General features: G+C 45.5%; 1 protein-coding gene across 2 annotated transcripts in view; it reads left to right on the top strand.

Annotated features, from left to right (window-relative positions):
• GRB2 (growth factor receptor bound protein 2) overlaps window positions 1-18,716 on the top strand; it is a 75,920-nt gene extending 57,204 nt beyond the window's left edge. Inside the window, exons 3-6 of one of the 2 annotated variants that reach the window (XM_064582178.1) lie at window positions 6,258-6,355; window positions 12,626-12,748; window positions 15,627-15,795; window positions 16,531-18,716. In XM_064582178.1, coding sequence (XP_064438248.1) covers window positions 6,258-6,355; window positions 12,626-12,748; window positions 15,627-15,795; window positions 16,531-16,773 — 633 coding nt within the window. In that variant the 3' untranslated portion in view covers window positions 16,774-18,716. The remainder of the gene's footprint in view (window positions 1-6,257; window positions 6,356-12,625; window positions 12,749-15,626; window positions 15,796-16,530) is intronic. The other variant, XM_045888474.2, reaches the window with a different exon arrangement.
• The last annotated feature ends 1,065 nt before the right edge of the window (window positions 18,717-19,781 follow it).

Below are 19,781 nucleotides of genomic sequence, written 5' to 3'. Positions count from 1 at the left end.
CAAATAAATAAATAAAATCTTTAAAAAAACAAAATCTTTCTTGAAGCCAGAGTCTCCTACTGGTGTGTTTTCAGAATAAAACAAGAATCCCAGTCCTCTTAATATGTATGCCGTTGGTGCCCATGAACAGCATTACATTAAAGATACCAGATTTAGTGAAGGTACTATTTAGTCCTCCCAGGATTGCCACTTTTTGTTAGATCTAATACTGCACATGTGTAAGGCAGAGTAAATGTTGTGAAGTAAATTTGTCCACTAAGACAGCTGGAATGTAGCTCTGTACTGATTGCTACACTGCTTATCACGTTCTCTTACTCAGTCACCTCAGTAACCCTGGGAGGTGTAGGTATTACCACCACTTTCTAGGTGGGGAAACCAGAATTTAGACAACAGTCATTTGTCCAAGGTCACAGAGTTCACTGGTAAGATTGGAATTTGAACTCATGTGTTCAGCCCCTTGAATCCAGATCTAAGGGGCCTGAGACCTAAATCTTTGACCTTTTTTTTTTTTTCTTAACTGGAAAGCTTTGAACTTCGTATTGGTATAAATGGAAATTTACATTGCTTTAAGAATAGTCTCAGACTGGGCGTGAGGGCAGCAGTGAATACTGTTATCAAAATCACATAATATTAGAATAGGAGAATCACAAGGTTAAAGAAAGTTTTATTTCTGGAAATTTTTTTTCCATAGAATAGTTATGGTAAGCTATCATTCTGGGGGTTTCTGGAGTCTTACCGTGTTGTTTTCTGCTTTCCTATGTATTTTTTGGGGTGTGAAGTTTGTACCCAAGATGTATGAGGAGGCCCTGGTGTGATTTTCTTATGTGTGAACTGGACCAGAATATTACTATGTTCTCTTGACTGAAATATTTCTAACTTTTTTAAAGATTTTATTTCTTTATTTTTTATTTTTTTTAAGATTTTACTTACTTATTTGACAGAGACACACAACCAGAGAGGGAACACAGCAGTCGGGGAGTGGGAGAGGGAGAAGCAGGCCTCCTGCGGATCAGGGAGCCGATGCGGGGCTCGATCCCAGGACCCTGGGATCATGACCTGAGCCTAAGGCAGACACCCAACAACTGAGCCACCCAGGCACCCCATTTCTAACTTTTTTTAAGATTTTATTTTTAAGTAATCGCTACACCCAACATGGGACTGGAACACACAACTTCAGATCAAGAGTTGGCACGCTCCACCGACTGAGCCAGCCAGGCGCCCCTTAGTTGAAGTATGATATACATATAGAAAAGTTCACAGATCCTGAGTACCCAGTTCAGTGAATTCTCATAAACTGAACATACCCAGGTAGCCAGCATGCAGTCAAGAAATACAACATTAGTGACACCCTGAAAGCCCCCATTGTCCCCCTCCATTGACTGGAATAGTTTTAAATGTCCTGTATAAACTTCACATCATTCCTCATTTGTAGGTCTCTTCCTGATTTGAGTTCTGACATTATTTTCAGTCTTTTTGCAAGAAGAAAAAAAGTCATTGAAACTTGTCACTTCCTCCTTTCATAATCTCATCTCTTGATCAGTTTGCTTCTGTTAAACTAGAGTGTTTTGTGTGGCTACAAAATCCTAATTTGAGGGAATATGAAGGTTCGGATAGAACCTGCAGCTGTGGGGTAAAACCAAAAAACATTTCCTGAGATTTTCAGGACTCAATGAAAATTTGGTTGTTGAACGCCACCACCTATTCGTTCCGGGGGGGAATGAAATGAGTGAGTGAGCGTGCTTTCCATCTTGGGGAATGGAGATGGGGGCGTGTCCTCATTCTCAGAACTCTGACGAGGCTTTTTAAATTATGTGTAATGGACGTGAGTATTCACGTCAGTCCGTAGGAAGTTGAACACCGTCTCTGTAGGTGCAGACTCATCCACACATGGTTCTGGTCCCCTTCTCTGCTCCACTTTGGACTCACTTAGGTTAATTTGTGTCCTTTGCTGTTTTAAGCATTTAGACGTTTGAATAAAACTTAATTTGTAAATATCTGCTAAGTCGTCCCAGCTGCAGGGCTTGCGTGTCATGCCGATGTGAGTGGAGCCACTAGGTCGGAAGACCTGGTCCCTGACTCCCAGGGTGGCCCAGGCTGGCAGGGACGCACTCTCCTGTGCTTTGCCTCCAGCAGAACCAGTGTTCTTTTTTTTTTTTTTTTTTTAAGATTTTATTTACTTATTTGAGAGAGAGAATGAGAGTGAGAGAGCATGAGAGGGAGGAGGGCCAGAGGGAGAAGCAGACTCCCTGCCGAGCAGGGAGCCCAATGCGGGACTCGATCCCGGGACTCCAGGATCATGACCCAAGCCGAAGGCAGTCGCCCAACCAACTGAGCCACCCAGGTGCCCCAGAACCAGTGTTCTTAAGTTCTAGAGTAAAGAAGTTTAGAGGCATGCACAGCAAATTTTGACTTTCTGGTAAAGTGATATTCTAGATACTAGAATATTCCAGAGAACCAACATTTTAATTATTCACATACATTAAAAATAAACTAAGTGCATTAATTCCATATTTTCCTGTCTTCCTAGGGAGAAAAGCATAGTAATCACCTAGTAACACTTTTGTTCTGCAGAAAACCATAGTTCTGAATTGGTGCCAAATCTGCGAGTTGCCCCATGAATTACTAGGGGGAGCATTTTTAGGGGGTTTGCTTCTATCTTATTAAGGTGATAAGAATGTGCAGCTCTATGAACTAGCATGCAATAACAGTTCTTTTCTGCAAGGTTATAGGTCACAAATTAAAATTGGTCTTTTCCAAGTGGTTACCTTAACTCTGTTTTGGTGCCCAGATGGGCCTGAGACTGACTCTACTCTGTCTTCCAAGAAATCTTTAGAGTAAGATATACAACGCACCATTTCAGGAATTTTAAAGACATTTTGAAAAACTCTTCGTAGGCCTACAGGTTCATTATTGTTGTTGTGATAAGATAATGCTTTAGGTGATTACTAGGCCACATTTTTCTTTAAGCCCTTCTTTTTTATTTATTTATTTTTTTAAGATTTATTTATTTGACAAAGAGAGACACAGCAAGAGAGGAAACACAAGCAGGGGGAGTGGGAGAGGGAGAAGCAGGCTTCCTGCCGAGCAGAGAGCCCGATGCGGGGCTCGATCCCAGGCCCCTGGGATCACGACCTGAGCCGAAGGCAGACGCTTGACGACTGAGCCACCCCTAAGCCCTTCTTTTTGGTAGATAAGAGAGTACTGTCCTTAAGCAACTTTTAAAATCTCTCCTTTGCTCTCATGCTGTTGAGTCTTCTGTGACACTGTACAGCAATGGGCTCCCTTCTGAGATCAGTGCATCTCAGGTGATACATATATTGGTTGTATCATTACAGGAGTTAATAAAATATAATGATTTTTTTTTTAAAGGGAAAAACTAATGAAAAGTTTTCATTGCTGAGGCTGCTGGGATTTACCCGTAGCTTTTTTTCCCCCCCAGAGCTCTCTATTCACATTTATTAGCTCTTGCGGGATTTGCCACTTTAGCCAATGTGAACCATTTTCAACTTAAGACCATCACAATCCGAAAATGCATTTAAGAGTGCCTGGGTGGCTCAGTCGGTTGAGTGTCCAACTCTTGGTTTCAGCTTGGGCTATGATCTCGGAATTGTGGGATCAGGCCCCCACATTGGAGCATGGAGTCTGCTTGGGATTCTCTGCCTCTCCCTTACCCCCCAAATAAGCAAATAAATAAAATCTTAAAAAAAAAAGAAAAGAAAATGCCTTTAATATACCCCTAACCTATGAAACACCATAGCTTAACCTAGTCTACCTTAAATGTTCTCAGGACACTTAAAGTAACCTCCACTTAGGCAAAATCATCTTTACACAAAGCCTATTTCATAAATAAAGTATAGACTGTCTCACACAATTTATTGCATACTGTACTTTAAGTGAAAACCAGAGTGGCTGTGTGGGGGCAGGATGGCAGTCAGTGCATTAGTTATGGACCCACACGATTACGTGGCTGACTGGGAGCTTCAGCTGCCCGACATCATGAGAGAGAATAGGACAGTGTATTGCTAGCCCAGGGAACTATCAAAATTCAAAATTTGAAGTACAGTTTCTACTGAATGCCTATTACTTTTATACCATCATAAAGTCAAAGAGTCATAAGTTGAACCATTGCAAGTCAGGGACCGTCAGTACCTACACGACATGCACTCTGATGAAACAGTCCAAGTTCTGATTTGGTAATGAGTACAGCCTTATTCAGCATCTTGAATAAATCATTTTGTAAAGAATTTTACCAACTTTCCTGGGGGCGCCTGGCTGGCTAAGTGAGAAGAACATGTGATTCTTGATCTTTCGGTCATGAGTTCAAGCCCCATGTTGGGTGTAGAGGTTACTAAAAAAAAATAAATAAACTTAAAAAAAAATTTTTTTACCAGCTTTCTTCCAGAACTTTGTTGCATAGTATAGATTAACTGCCAACTGTGCTGGTCCGTCTCCACTTCCTTGTGTTCAGCATTTTGGAGTTGGGCCCATATTTCTTTTTCTTTTTCTTTTTTTTAACATTTTATTTATTTATTTGACAGAGAGAGACACTGCGAGAGAGGGATCACAAGCAGGGGGAGTGGGAGAGGGAGAAGCAGGCTTTCTGCAGAGTGGGGAGCCCGATGCAGGGCTCGATCCCAGGACCCCGGGATCATGACCTGAGCTGAAGGTGGACGCTTAACGACTGAGCCACCCAGGCACCCCTGGGCTCATATTTCTATTTCCTCTCTTAAGTCACCAATTTTTAAAATGCCTCTGCCCGGGGCACCTGGGTGGCTCAGTTGGTTGAGCATCCCGACTCTTGATTTCAGCTCAGGTCATGATCTCAGGGTTGTGAGATCGAGCCCCTCATTGGGCTCTGCACTGGACCTGGAGCCTACTTAAAATTCTCTATCTTCCCTTCTCCCTCTGCCCCTCCCCTCCCGAAATAATAAAAAATAAAAATAATAAAATGCCTTCTGCCCTTTTTTTTTTCTCTTTTTATTTTTTATTTTTAGATTTTATTTATTTATTCATGAGAGACAGAGAGAGAGAGAGAGGCAGAGGGAGAAGCAGGCTCCCAAGGAGCAGAGAGCCCAATGCGGGACTCGATCCCAGGACCCTGGGATCATGACCTGAGCCGAAGGCAGACGCCTAACCATCTGAGCCACCCAGGCGCCCTGCCTTCTGCCCTTTGCCTTTTGTTAGAAATCTAGAATTCAGAGGTGGCTTTTCTACCAAACCTGTTTTGCTCCTTGTACTGCTCTGTGGCATCCTGGCCTAGCCCATTCCTGTAACGAGGAGCAGTCTGGGATCTGTAAATCTGTGTGTGATCCACTAGCTCATAACCTTGGGTAGTCGTGTCACGTTTGTAGAGAATGTTTTCAGTCTGGAGAATGCAGTGTTACAGTTTTATGGTCTCTGTATCTTCCCCCTGAATTGGGCTAGTGGTTGTGCTTCCAGCATTCCCTAACTCAAACACATTGTGGCCTTGAGGGTGAGTAGAGTAGGACTTGCCATGCTTTTTCATTAAAATATGTTTTGTGTATGAGGACACGTGGACAGATGGTGCATGCAAGCAGCAGCCTAACACACCTGTTCGGTGGCCGACCCGGGACTGGATCCCTGTGATCCTGAAGATGGGCCAGAGAAGCTCTGGAGAAGTCTAGAAGCTCTCTTCTGGAGAGCAGGCTTATTTAGTCCCTTCATTCTCCAGCATCAGTGCTTGCTGTTTTCCCAAATCTCCTCGCCCAAACTGTTCATTTCACCTGCCATGCTCCTGTCTGCTTTCCTACTGATGGGTTAGTGCTAGATGTTCAGGGGTCAGACCCTGGTTTTCCGAGACCATTTCTTTTACTTTTTAATTTTAACTGTAAGAGTTGATGTGCTGGTTGTTTGAAGTCACGTGAAGTCTTGCATCCATGTAACTGATCATACTTCAGATAATGCCTTTTACAAACAAACGAAAATGGCAACATAATTGTCTTAGTGGCTGCCTTTTTAAGAGTGTGAAACGGGGGCGCCTGGGTGGCTCAGTTGGTTAAGCGACTGCCTTCGGCTCAGGTCATGATCCTGGAGTCCCTGGATCGAGTCCCGCATCGGGCTCCCTGCTCGGCAGGGAGTCTGCTTCTCCCTCTCCCACTCCCCGTTTGTGTTCCCTCTCTCACTGTGTCTTTCTCTGTCAAATAAATAAAAATCTTTAAAAAAAAAAAAAAAAAAAAAAAAGAGTGTGAAACGGAAATGATTTGATTTTTTCCCCCCCTTGTCTTAATTCTCTTTAGGTTTTGAATGAAGAATGTGATCAGAACTGGTACAAGGCAGAACTCAATGGGAAAGATGGCTTCATTCCCAAGAATTACATAGAAATGAAACCACATCCGTAAGTTGGACTCTACTGGTCTTCCAGGAGTCAGACCCATCTGCTTATTTCAAATAATGTTTTTATTTTATTTTATGTTTTTAAAATTGAGATCCTTGGGATAGGTGTCATACCTTTTACTCTATCTTCCCAGAGAATTAACAAAGCATGTTGATTTTGCATGTTAATAGTAGGACATAATAATACTCCACACCCAGCACAGAGCCCGCTGTGGGGCTCAGTCTCAGGACCCTGTGATCATGACCTGAGCCGAAATCAAGAGTCAGACGCTTAACCAACTGAGCCACCCAGGTGCCCCAGTAGTACGTGTTTTAGATTGATAATGGTTGCTGTTGATATTTAATGAAGCAGTTGTTTCACTTAAAACAATAGTTTATATACTATTACATAATAATAGTACATGTTTTGGATTGATAATACCTGTCAGTAATCTTCAAATAATAAAACTATAGAAATGTTCCCTGATTCTTTTTCATAAAACCCCTGAGGCCAGATCTGTTTCATAATTCTCCATTTTTTGAGTCTTAGGAAGTGTACTTACCATATAGTTTTGTTGATATGTTTGATTGCCCTGTAAGACTGTTATCCTACTAATCTTCGTATCCCCCAAGCACAGTGCTTGGCAATATAATAGGTTCTCAATAAATGCTTATTGTAATTACTATCCTTGCCTACCACTTCGTGTTCCCACTTCAGAGAATTCAAAATAATCTCCTACCCCAGGCTGTTGAGAGCAGTGAACTTTTTTCCTTTTTTTATTCCCCTCCCTCCGAACATCCCCTCCCCCACCCAGTTTATATTGATATGCGACAGACATGGTGGGACCACTCTCCTCCCACCCTCACCCATGACCTCCTTCGCTGGCCCTGCTCCTCCTTCAGAAGCAGTCCCTTCCATCCTGTGTACATCAGGGGGAACTGAGGCTCAGTGCTCAGGCTGGAATGTCATTGAGACACAGAGGAGCAGCAGTTTCTGTCTACTTAATTTAACACAAATGATAAGTAAGACCTTTAGATGACTTGACCCACCTCAAGTGGCAGCCCATTTGTCCCTCTCCTTCATTGTCACTCCTTTAATGTGTGCCTGTCATTTCTCTTCCCCCCCGAGCCACAAGAACAGAGATCTTAACCACATCTTATACACAGAGTTCAAAGGGGCCTTCGATCATCTAGTTCATTCCTCTTTATCTTAAAAATTAGGAAAGTTTCTGGTATTTTTATTTCAGTGCCAATAATTTATGAATTTGGTTCTCATTATAAAAGACAGCGTAGAGGGACCCCTGGGTGGCTCAGTCGTTAAGCGTCTGCCTCGGCTCAGGTCATGATCCCAGGGTCCTGGGATTGAGCCCTGCATCGGGCTCCCTGCTCCGCGGGAGGCCTATTTCTCCCTCTCCCACTCCCCCTGCTTGTGTTCCCTCTCTCGCTGTGTCTCTCTCTGTCAAATAAATAAAATCTTTAAAAAAAAAAAAGTGTAGAAAACCATAGAGCAATATAGGAATTTCTCCCCACATACATACCCCTTTTGGAGGTAACCACCACTGGCAATTAAATGTAAGCCAAATGCTATCTTTTTTTTTTAAGTAGGCATAAAAAAAATCTTCAAAGGTGTATGTGGCAGGGACTCCTGGACCCCCGTCAGTGAATTGATAATGCCCTTCATTTGAAGTCCCTGTAACATTAGATTAGGGGTTTACACACAGCCATGCCCAGGTTACTAAAATGTCGGCACACATGGTAATAACCAAGAAACTCCAAAAGATGAACACAAGACTAGTACAGATGTCCTGGGAAGTATATACTAAGCACAGCTTTGCATTCTTGTAGCCATTTAGTGACCATGTTTGCTTGGGGGACTGTGTAGGCTTTTCACGGACAGCATCACGGAATGCACTCCACGGGGAGAAGCAGTTGGGTAGTGGTTACTGGGAGTGGGAGCTGCTCTTTGGATCATACAGAGTGGGTCCTCCCTCTGTCCATATAAGCTAGATATTCTGTGTACATCTATTCCTTCAATCTATCCTCAAAATAGATGAAGCGTTGGCTAAACTATATGTAAAGGACCAGATAATAAATATTTTAGACTTTGAGGACCATATGCAGTCTCTGTCATTTCACATATTCTTTTTTTTTTTTTTAAGATTTTATTTATTTATTTGAGAGAGAGAGAATGAGAGACAGAGAGCACATGAGAGGGGGAAGGGTCAGAGGGAGAAGTAGACTCCCTGCCGAGCAGGGAGCCTGATGCGGGACTCGATCCAGGGACTCCAGGATCATGACCTGAGCCGAAAGCAGTCGCTTAACCAACTGAGCCACCCAGGCGCCCCATTTCACATATTCTTTTGAATTTTTAAAAATAACCCTTTAAGGGGCACCTGGGTGGCTCAGTCTATTAAGTGGCTGCCTTCGGCTTGGGTCATGACCCTGGAGTCCTGGGATCAAGCCCCATGCTGGGCTCCCTGCTCAGCAGGGAGTCTGCTTCTCCCTCTCCCTCTGCTCTTCTCCCCGCTCGTGTTCTTTGTCTTGCTCACTCTTTCTCAAATAAATAAATAAATCTTTTTTAAAAAATAAATAAAATAACCCTTTAAAAATTTGTAAATATCTTAGATTGTGGGCCATACAAAAACTGGGCATATTTGGGCTGAGGGCCATAGTTTGCTGGTTTCTGTACTCGATCCAGTGATAATGGAAATCAACTTCAATTCCTTTTCATTTTCGTATTTCCAGGCTAAAAGGGAATTCAGCAGAACATCACACTGTAATTTTTATATTAAATAAAATGCCTATGGCTCTATATCCTTGTTTTCGTTCGGATTGTTTAAAATGACATAGGCCTTTTGAATCCGACTGTTGAGAAAAGACAGGAAAGGCCTCCTTCCTCAGAAAGCACAGGTTATTGCCCCAGTTGCCTGATTGCTGGGTTAGCCCTCGAGGAAGACTACTTGTCCTGCTTCGTCCTCTTTAAAGGTCCACTCTAAAGAACTCTGGAATAATAATTGATTGGGAAGCATCCAGGAGAGCCTCCGTGGTGGTGGTTTTTGCAGAGTTTAGCTGAAAGGCAGGGAGTGCTCCCCCGCTGCATGCTCTGAAACAGGAAACCATATTGCTGAAGAGACCATGGCCATGGGCCTGCAGAGTGGTTGGCCTTGCGGGCACACGTCGTGTTCCGGGACTGCTCTGTGACTGGACATCCATAAGTACAGGGTCTGTGTCCCTCCCATAGCGGTGGGAGAGCACAGAGCACCAAGCCCCCCTTCCCTCTCCCCTCTCTCCTTCCTCTCCCCCCACCTTCAGTTTTTGTTAGGAAGAGGAAAGTCTCCAGTGGAGTACGACCTAATACGGCTTTTGAGGTAACAAGTTAAACACAGACTAGGAAGCGATTATCGGCTAGTGTTGCAACACAGATTATTGTGCGTACTGGGGGTGGGTCCATATATGTGCTTTTCACACTGAGTGCATATAGATGGAAGCCTATGGAATGTAGTGAAGAATTAAATTGGAAAATGAGCCTCCTCCTCTGGTTAGCTTTCTCCTTTGCTAAAGATGTTAAAAATTTTGACTGTAGCCATGTAGTTACACCTAAATATCACTGTTTAAATGTCTTAATGGAGAGTGATAGCTATTCTTCATATGGTGCAATATCCCTTATGTTGTGGGACATCCTTGAGAAAAAGAGGGACAGAATTTAGTAAAAATGGAAACAGATATAAAAGAAGTCTTTATTTAATAAAATGGTCTCCAGCTAATTGTCTATTTTTCAGTCTGGGTGCTTATAATGGGTATGTTTACTTTGTAAAAATTCCAATTTGGAGTACTTTATTTCACTGCAGTTTATCGTTTTTCACTGAGAATTAAATTGAGTCCATCTCAAGCTGGGGGCTAGAAAACATGCAGCCGTACCTGTATGTGCGCATCAGATGCGAAGGCCTGAAATCCGAGCAGAGCTGCTAGCACTCGGCTGCCACTGGGGAGCTTGAGGGGAAGTCTTTATTTTTACTTCATGAACATCTAGGCTATTTCTTTAATTCATATTCATTATTTTAAAACAGGGGAAAAGAAAGGAAAATACCTGCTTGGTGGGAAGATCTTGGGGACTTGGGAGGAAAAGAGAGTGGCTGTTGGGTGACTTTACCCCACCCCAGACCGATGCTTATTGCCTGCAAGTGCATCACAAACTTGAAAGCACTAGAGATTTAAAATAGAAAATATTTCAGTGGTCTTAGTATAGTCAGCTGTCCTTTCATTGTTGGAGATGATTCTGTTGTATTAATATGTAATTTCTCTTGTGTGGCCTGACTTCCAGGCACTGGAGGGCTTACACTTGGGTTATTTCTAGAAGCTAGATCCTAGCAGCTATTCAGCAGCCTGGCATTATAGTACTCAAACTGAGAAAGACACAACAAGGTAGATTTAAGAATGTTTAATGATTAATTAATGGCACCTTCTGATCGAATCTTCCTAGCAGCTCACATCTTTCTGTATGAGGGTTTTGGGGTTTTTTGGGTTTTTTTTGTATTTTTTGGTTTTTTTAAGATTTATTGATCGATTCAGAAAGAGAATGTGCAGGGTGGGGGCGGGTAGACTCCCTGCTGAGCACAGAGCCAGATGCAGGGACTCTAGGGCTCAATCCCATGACCCTGAGATCATGATCACAACCTGAGCTGAAACCAAGAGGTGGACACTTAACTGACTGAGCCACCCAGGCGCCCCATGTTTAAATTTTAGCAAAGTCTATTATTTTAGAGATTCCTTGCAATGTAGTTGCTTGTAAAATAGATATGTAAGTTAGATTTATTACTTTAACGGACTATTTGGTACCTTTGTTATTACAGTTTGCATATATAATGAATGTTAGTTACCATGTAAAGAGTCTGATGAAGCATATGGGTCTTTTTTTTTTTTTTTAAGATTTTATTTATGGGGCACCTGGGTGGCTCAGTCGTTAAGCGTCTGCCTTCGGCTCAGGTCATGGTCCCAGCATCCTGGGATCAAGCCCCGCATCAGGCTCCCTGCTCCGCAGGAAGCCTGCTTCTCCCTCTCCCACTCCCCCTCCTTGTGTTCCCTCTCTCGCTGTGTCTCTCTCTGTCAAATAAAATCTTTAAAAAAAAAAAAAAAAAAGATTTTATTTGAGACAGAGCTCATGAGAGAGAGAGAGCACAAGAGGGGGGTGTAGGGAAAGGGAAAAGCAGACTCTTCTTCTGAGCAGGGAGCCCGATGTAGGGCTCGATCTTAGGACCCTGGGATCTTGACCTGAGCCGAAGGCAGACACTTAACCGAGCCACCCAGGCGCCCCAGATAGGTCTTATTAGCTATAAGTAATATCATTGCTTTTTTAAAATAATAACACTTAAAGACAGATTTGAAAAGAGAATATTGTTTTCACAATTGACCCATCCTAATGAGTAATGGTTTTCATGTGAAATAGGCAGCTATGACTTGAAGCTTTTTTCACTGCTCCTGCTCTTCCTCTCCCCCACCTCCTCCCCCTCCCCTTCCTCCTCCACAGGCCACTTGCACTCACAGTTTTGTGTGAATTCACCCACTTTTTCTTGTGGCCAAGGTGAATTAGCCTTGGGAGCAGAAGACTCCATAACATATCCCAAATGAAAAACTGCATCTTGCAACTAGCTGCCTCTGCATAGGATAAATTAGGATGTTCCTGCCGGCTCCTGGGAGCGGACTCTGAGCAGTGATGGCAGGAGAGGCCTCTGAGAGGAGTGACGCCTTTGTGGTGGTAGCAGCTGCTCTCGCAGAGCCTGCACCTCTTCACCCTGGGCTGTTACAAGTAGTAGCCCTGGCTCCAGTTTCTGGGCCTTCCAGTGTCCTGCCTCCATTGCCCGTAATCCCCCTGTAGCCAAGCTTCAACCTTGTCAGTGGCTGGGAGACGGGCCTGTCTCCTTACGTGGTTCTTCCGGTGCTTCATATTGATAGACCTGGGCTTTCCCCCAGGGTGCTGAGTCAGTAGGGAGCCCGGTGGGCTTTGGCCCAGGAGGCCCACCTTTAAGGGCCCACCTCTTTAGGAAGAGTGGCCCACGATCGTGCCTTATGTGTCACTTTCTGGAGAGTAGGGTAGGGGAAAGTCACTTGAAGGGAGATGGTCCGCGTCTCAAGGGAGAAGCTGACTGAACGGCTCTGTGGGGCATGTTGACACTGGAGGGTAAAGAGGGAGGCCCCTTCCTTTGGCAAGGAGTGTTCTGTTACTCACATTTCGAGGCTGGATATCCCGTCTCTGTGTGGGGAAGCAGATGTTGACTGGCTTGTCTTCCTTCCTTAGGTGGTTTTTTGGCAAAATCCCCAGAGCCAAGGCAGAAGAAATGCTTAGCAAACAGCGGCATGATGGGGCGTTTCTTATCCGAGAGAGTGAGAGTGCCCCGGGGGACTTCTCCCTGTCCGTCAAGTAAGTACTTCCCGCCCTGGTCCCCGGGGCCTCTCCCTGCTGGTCGGAATTGTGAAGCCACAGGCAAGCTGTCTGGCTGCACACACCAAAGGTTGCCAACTGGTAGAGGTTTAGCCTAAACAGTATTTTACCACAGCAGAATATTTTACATTAAAATAGTCATTTCTGGCTCCTCTTCAAAATCAGTTCTACCAGTACTGAGTTTAGATTCCCGCATGGTAACAGTCTCTAGCTGGTGAGTAGCGGCCTGGTTTCCCTATTCCCCACCCCTCCTCTGTGCCTTGTGCGCACACAGCTTTTTCCTTGTTTGCCCTCGGTGGGATCCCTTTCGCGCGCCCTGTGGACGTGACTGGTCACCCTGTCAGCCACTTTGTGCACCTTTACCAGATGTCTAGCTTAAATCCTCCCAGCACCATCCTAGGCCTCTTAATTTAACTTTAAATGGTTACCACAAGGGTTTGGGGGTGCTTTGCTTTCCCCAGTGAGAAAATGTGAAGAAGAGCTGGTAAGCAGGGAATGGGGAAGGCAGGGAGTTTGACCACCCTCGGAATTGTGGAGAACATAAGTTGGAACTTTGAGGATTTCAAGCAAATCACTTCTCATCTGTGAAATAAGGATTTTTAATCAAATTGTCATTTCCATATGTGTTTTGACTCAGTCCTTTCTAGTTAATATATTACCACAGGAACCCCTCCCCTGGGAATCTTAGAAAGCACTCCATCATTTATATGACAGCATGATTAGGTTAAAAACTCAGATCACTGGGTGTTATATGTGAGGAATCACAAAATTCTCCTGAAACTAATATTATGCTATATGTTAACTAACTAGAATTTAAATAAAAAGTTGAAGGGGAGGAACTCAGATCAGTGTTATTATAGATTACATTGATTATTTTTAAATGAAGACCCTAAGATAGTTTATTTGCCATTTATACACAATGTAAAGATTTTTCAGTTTTCAAAATTAATTGAATATCTTGTTTCATTGTAGGACCAGTATACGTTTTTTGAAATGTAGATTTAAGCTTAATTTTTGTGTTCTTTTTCTCAGTGAAGGTATGGGAGGTGGTTTCAGGCCATGTTCACAACGTTGCAGATATGTGTCCGGTATGAGTGAGTTTTTTAGTCCCAGCATGGAAAAGTCAAACTGGATCTAATTACTATCTTCTAACAAGGACTTTTTTTTTAATAGACTTCATTTTTTATAGCAGTTGTAGGCTCACAGCAAAACTGCGTGGCAGGTTACAGAGGTTACCTCCCCACCCCCACCCCCCAACAGCGGCTTTCTGATGCACTCAGTTAAACACATGTGAGTGAGGGTCTGAGGAAGAGCATCTTGAGATGCAGTTCTTCATGCTTCTTTGATAACTTGTGTTTCATCATCTGTTTTTCTTACATTTTATACTGACCTGAGTAGAAAACAGTCTAGAACGAGGAGTACAAGCAGTTACAGGTTAATTGAGCGATGGCCAGAGCCACCGCAGCGGGTGGCGTGCAGTGGGGAGGCCTTGATTACTACCAGTCACTGCGCACGCTCATGTGGTAGCTGCTGGCAAGCTCCCAGACCATTCCGTTTTATCAAATAAAAACTTTAAAGAGTCCCGCATTTATTGTTTCAGAAATAAAATTTGAAACAGATGTCATTACCGCCTTTAACAACACAAACACCTTCTCAAAGGAGGTTCAAGAATCCACAGTCTCTAAAAGGTTTCTCTAGTTTGGAGATGTGAGTCAGTAATGGAAAACACCGTGGCAGTTAACAGGTCACTGTCTGGGACCCTGTACACCTTATGGAAACCATCCGCATCGCACCCATGGGCGTGGGCTTCTGTGGAGCCAGAAGTGTGGCTTGAATGTGCCCTCCTTCCTCACTGCACGCACGGATTCTCATGAAAAAGCAACACCGGTTCTGAATGCTTGGGATCTCCTACTTGAAACCCAGTGCTGCCACCTACTGGGTTGTTTTTCAGAAGTTTGTCATTTCCTTCCCCCTGTAAGACTGGAGAGGAGAGACCATGTCCTTCATTTACAGATCTTCATAGAATGCCGTTGGAGGGCTGGCCTCTGGTGTCCATGCTCAGGACCCAGCAGTGAGCAGGACAGGCAGAGCCTTGCTGGGCTGGTGACGCAGCCACATAGCACTGTGGTCAGGGGCGGTCAGCTCCCAGTTGAACTCCTGCTTCTGCGGGCCAGTGTACGGAGAGGCATGTTACCCGGTGATCAAGAAACCTCTGGGCACTGGGTACCTTGGCCTCTGGTATTTATTGGCCCACGACGTTCCGTTCTGAGACCTTTTCGCCCATGAGTAGAACTAAAATCCCTGAATGGAAAACATGATCTATACTCCCAGTTACAGGGGAGTTGTTGAAAGTATGTTCTAGTCCCTCCTCTCTCACCTTCCTCTCCCACCTCTTGTAGTCTTTAAATATCATGTAAGGCTTTAACGGGGGTTTTTGTTTGTTTGGAATCTTTGGTTTTTGCTTGGAAAGTTAATGAAGTCACACTCTTCCCTGAATAAGGCTCTGTTTGATTTGGTACAGTGCAGGGCACGTGGAGACACGCCATAGGTTAGGACATTATTTTACAAACATCTTCCAAATTAACCTGATGGACAGGGTTTCCCTCTCTGACAAGGATTCTTCCTGTTGTCACTGGTAATCATCAGTCCACTGGAGGGATCTCAGGGGCACTCAGTGTCCTGACTCCAGCCAGGGAGTCGTGTTGTGCTGCAGGCCGGGGCCCCTCGGGCTGTGAGAAGTGTTGCCAGAATACTAGTTCTCATAAGACGCCCCCTTGATTTGGTGGGCACGTGGCCCCCAGGTAGCTGGGACAGAGCCCCCTGACCTGTTCCCGTGTGTGTTCTCTGCCCTCCCCAGGTTCGGAAATGATGTGCAGCACTTCAAGGTGCTCCGAGATGGAGCTGGAAAGTATTTCCTCTGGGTGGTGAAATTCAATTCTCTGAATGAGCTGGTGGATTATCACAGATCTACATCTGTCTCCAGAAACCAGCAGATATTCCTCCGGGACATAGAACAGGTGCCCCAGGTAAGCCTCATAAGAGAGATCGGGATCGTTTTTCGCAATTAAGAATAGCTCCTCAGGCAGACACGTACCTTTTCAAAGGATTCCTTCTGGGGCTTCTGTGCTCATTATTCAAAATATTACGTGTAGTTTGAAACAAAATGGTGCTGCCTTTCCCAGAGGCTGCCTTTCTGAGGCGGTGTGTTGCCAGTTACCACCTATGTCTCTGAAGGAAAATGGTCTTTGACACGCTCCAATACTGTATTCCTGGAAGCAAGTAAGGAGGAAAACCTTGCTTGTGAGGGAGTGGAGTCCACACTCATTCCTGTCTTCCTGTGAAGCCTAAAGCCCCAGGCCTGTGTTAAGGGGAGCTCCACCTTATTTTAGTCAAGCTCTTGACCTTTTGACTCTGTAAAACCTTAAGGACTTTATAAGCAAGAAACCGATTGCTTGAAAAGGAACTGAAGCCTTTTCAAAGCTTAGGGTTGTAAACCGGAGTCTGACTGCTGTTTCCTGAGTTTCTTTCCTGACAAGCAGCACTTGCTTCCGTGGTGTGGCGCCTCGGCCGCCATGGCGGGATGTGCCCTTGCACGTTCTAGCCTGTTGTGAGCCCTGGTGAACGTACCCTGCTCCCACATAGAGTAGACCTAGAACCTGGAAGGATAAACGAGTGGGGGGCAGAAATGGAAGGTTGTCTCGGGAAACATGTAGGAGTCGGCACACGTCTGTCGCACCCTTGTGACTAGTCCTGCCCGGCAGGGGGCTGGCCATGAGCAGAGACCCAGCGGGTGTTCTCTCCCTGCCCCTCTTCTGCAGCAACCGACGTACGTCCAGGCCCTCTTTGACTTTGATCCCCAGGAGGATGGAGAGCTGGGATTCCGTCGGGGAGACTTTATCCACGTCATGGATAACTCAGACCCCAACTGGTGGAAAGGGGCCTGCCACGGGCAGACCGGCATGTTTCCCCGCAATTACGTCACCCCTGTGAACCGGAACGTCTAAGAATTAAGAAGAGATTATTTAAAGAAAGTGAAAAATTTAAAACACAAAAGAATTAAACCCACGAGCTGCCTTAACAGCAGCCCGTGAGGGAGCTCAGAACACCTGGCTGGGTCACCTGGTGACCCTCTCACTTTGGTTGGAACTTTGGGGAGGGGAGGGGGCGTTGGATATAAAAATGCCAAAACTTACCTATAAATTAAGAAAAGAGTTTTTATTACAGATTTTCACCGCTGCTCCTGTTTCTCCTTTGTCCTCTTTTTCATCCTTTTCCTCTTCTGTCCATCAGTGCATGACGTCTAATACTACATATAGTCCTAGCTGATGCCAATAATAAAAGAAAAGAAACCAAGCGGGCTGGTATTTTCTCTATGCAAAATGTCTGTTGTAGTCGGAGTGACTGCAGGAAGGACAGCCGTGGCCGTGTTCCTCATGCACACACAGAGGAGAGGGCAGGCGGCCGGCAGCCCTTGCTGGTCAGCTTCTGCCAAATGGGGGCAGCCCCCGGCCGCCAGCGTCTTGTGACAAAGTTGAAAATGGAGCGGGGACAAAAGGAAGGACTGTTACCCCTCATGGCTTCCTGAGAAAAGTCAAGCTAAAAACCTTTGTCTCTTTTCTACATTGTTTTCCCTTCCAAATGGTATTATTGAGCATGTTGATTTTTCATAGTGCCTTTTTCCTTATTTCAAGAGTTGCTTATGAGTGGTGTTTTTTTATTTGTTTTAAAATAAGTTAAAGACAGTCCAGAGCTTTTTTAGCCAATTTGTCTCCTACTCTGTGTAAATAGTCCTCCCCTGGGGGGAGGGGAGAGCGGGGTAGAGCCGCAGAGAAAGCTCAGGTGGGGGTGTGGCCATTCTGCCTGTTCTCAGCCACAAGTCTTTAAGGTTCAGCTTTAATATTTGTCAGCCCTCTGGAGTCCGCCGTGGCTGCCCCAGGGGAGCAGTGCTGCCAGCCGCTGGGGAAGGAGGAGACTGTCCAGCTCTTCCCACCTCGGACTGGATCTGGCTGGGGGTGGGGGGTCAGAGTCCTTGACCTTGTGATCCTGGCTGTTGTCTGCCCCTCCTCAGCTCCAGAGCCCCCCAGAGAAAACACCCTGGAGCCAGCAGGTTTCAAACACAGGAAAGCCCGAGGAACTTCAGCTGTCGCTCTGTGGCTGTATCGGGTTGTATACTGTGTTCCCACACCGGGGTGGAAAATGGGAGCTTTCGTTTTTCTTGCTCTGAAAATCAGAGGTATCTGTTCATGGCTTTCATCTGCTGTGTTCCCTGCCTGACCTGCCCAGGTGAGCACTAGGGCACCGTTCGAGAAGCAGCTGGGTTTTTGTGTCTCCGTTCCCAGTGGGCCATGTCTATAGCCGCTCCGCCCTTCCCCCCAAGGAAATGTCTCAGTGAAGCAGGGACAGTTGGGGAAGGATGAGTGGGAAATATAGGAAGGCCGAGGGCATTGCAGAGCTCTCTCTGTCCGCCTTGTCAGCTGCTTGTCCCTCGTAGTGATGTGCCTGTGAACTTTCTCCACCCGATCCCCTGCCCGCAACAAACATGGGGCTGCCCGGGAGTTGGTGATGGCCTTTGGGTTCTGACGTGGTCGGTTGGAGTCTCCCTTGGACTCTGGTTATGGAGCCGGACTCAGCCTGGAGTACTCAGAGGCCCCGGAGGCAGCTGCTCTTCTGGACAGAGCACCCACCCCCTCGCTCCCTTTCTGGTAGCTTCTTTCCTCGGTGATGATAAAAGGAATCTCCGGCATTCTACACCTGGACCATTTGATTGTTTTATTTTGGAATTGGTGTATATCATGAAGCCTTGCTAAACTAAGTTTTGTGTGTATATATTTAAAAAAAAAATCAGTGTTTAAATAAAAAGACCTATGTACTTAATCCTTTAACTCTGCGGATAGCATTTGGTAGGTAGTGATTAACTGTGAATAATAAACATAAAATGAATTCTTCACTCTGTATCTTTTCTCTTTTCTCCCCCCCCCCCCCGCCTTACTTAAAATAAAAACCTGAAAGCCATGTCAGGTGTTAGGACTCCTGTGTCCTATTTTCCGACTCACCTAGCTCCTTGGGGGTGCATGTGGGTCTTGCTGGGCCCCAGGAGTCGTGATTGCGCACACGCAGCCGCTCGTCAGGATCCCTGGGGGGCTCGTTCACAGTGTGGATGCCCCCGCCCTCAGGTGCTGCGAGATGGTGGTTAAGGACAGACAGACAGGCCTGGTGCTTCTGACAGAAGCCATAGGCCGCACTTTGGAAACTCTGGTCTAGACCCAGAGCATGGCTTGCTTGGTTCTCATCCCCTCCCTCCCTCCCCCCCTTAAAGGACAGAAGCCCAGAATGGTCTGTGTTAAAGCAGTGTCCATGTGCCAAGGAGCTGAAGCATACTTGCCTGCTCAGCTGGCTGCTGTGGGGTGAGACCAGGCCTGACCACACCACACTGGCCGTCGTAGACCAGACAAGAGCGTGAACAGAAACTAAACCCAAGGAATTTCCACTTATAGTCTTGGTCCAGTTCGTAAACGGAGTCCAGCACCACCTCATTTGCGGCTGCCCTGCTTGGGTGCTATGTAGTTTCTGCTTGGCTTTTCTACGATGACCTCAGTGAGAAGGAACTTGAGCCAGCACCGTCCTGCTGGATGCTGCTGGTCTCAGACCACCTATGAGCTACTCTGAGGCTGCACAGATGCTTCTAAAGTGGAGCCATTTAAGTGAAAACTTCAGGCAGTGACTGTCCACCTCGTTGAGACTTTTTGCTCTATTTGACTCATGGCCTCAGAATAACATCATAATCAATGGGAAGGTTGATGCTTTTGCACAGTTTGGTCACAGGCTTCTTGGTGATTATATCCCCTCCCACCATGGATCTGTAATTCCTGGGAAGGCATCTGGGTGGGAGCACCTTGGGGAAGACTCCACCGTGGAAAGCTCATCTGCGATTGATGACTAAGAGTTGTAGGTGGGCAAGTGGCCTTGAGGCCCCCGCTTCCTGGGCTCACCTCTAGCCCCGAAGCAGCTGGAG

Source organism: Mirounga angustirostris, unplaced genomic scaffold, assembly GCF_029215605.1.
Source record: "Mirounga angustirostris isolate CCGP_5_RB_7025 unplaced genomic scaffold, mMirAng1.0.hap1 SCAF_17, whole genome shotgun sequence".
Classification (NCBI taxonomy): Eukaryota; Metazoa; Chordata; class Mammalia; order Carnivora; family Phocidae; genus Mirounga; species Mirounga angustirostris.
Note: the sequence above shows the minus strand (reverse complement) of the source record. Positions and strands in the feature narration are given on the sequence as shown.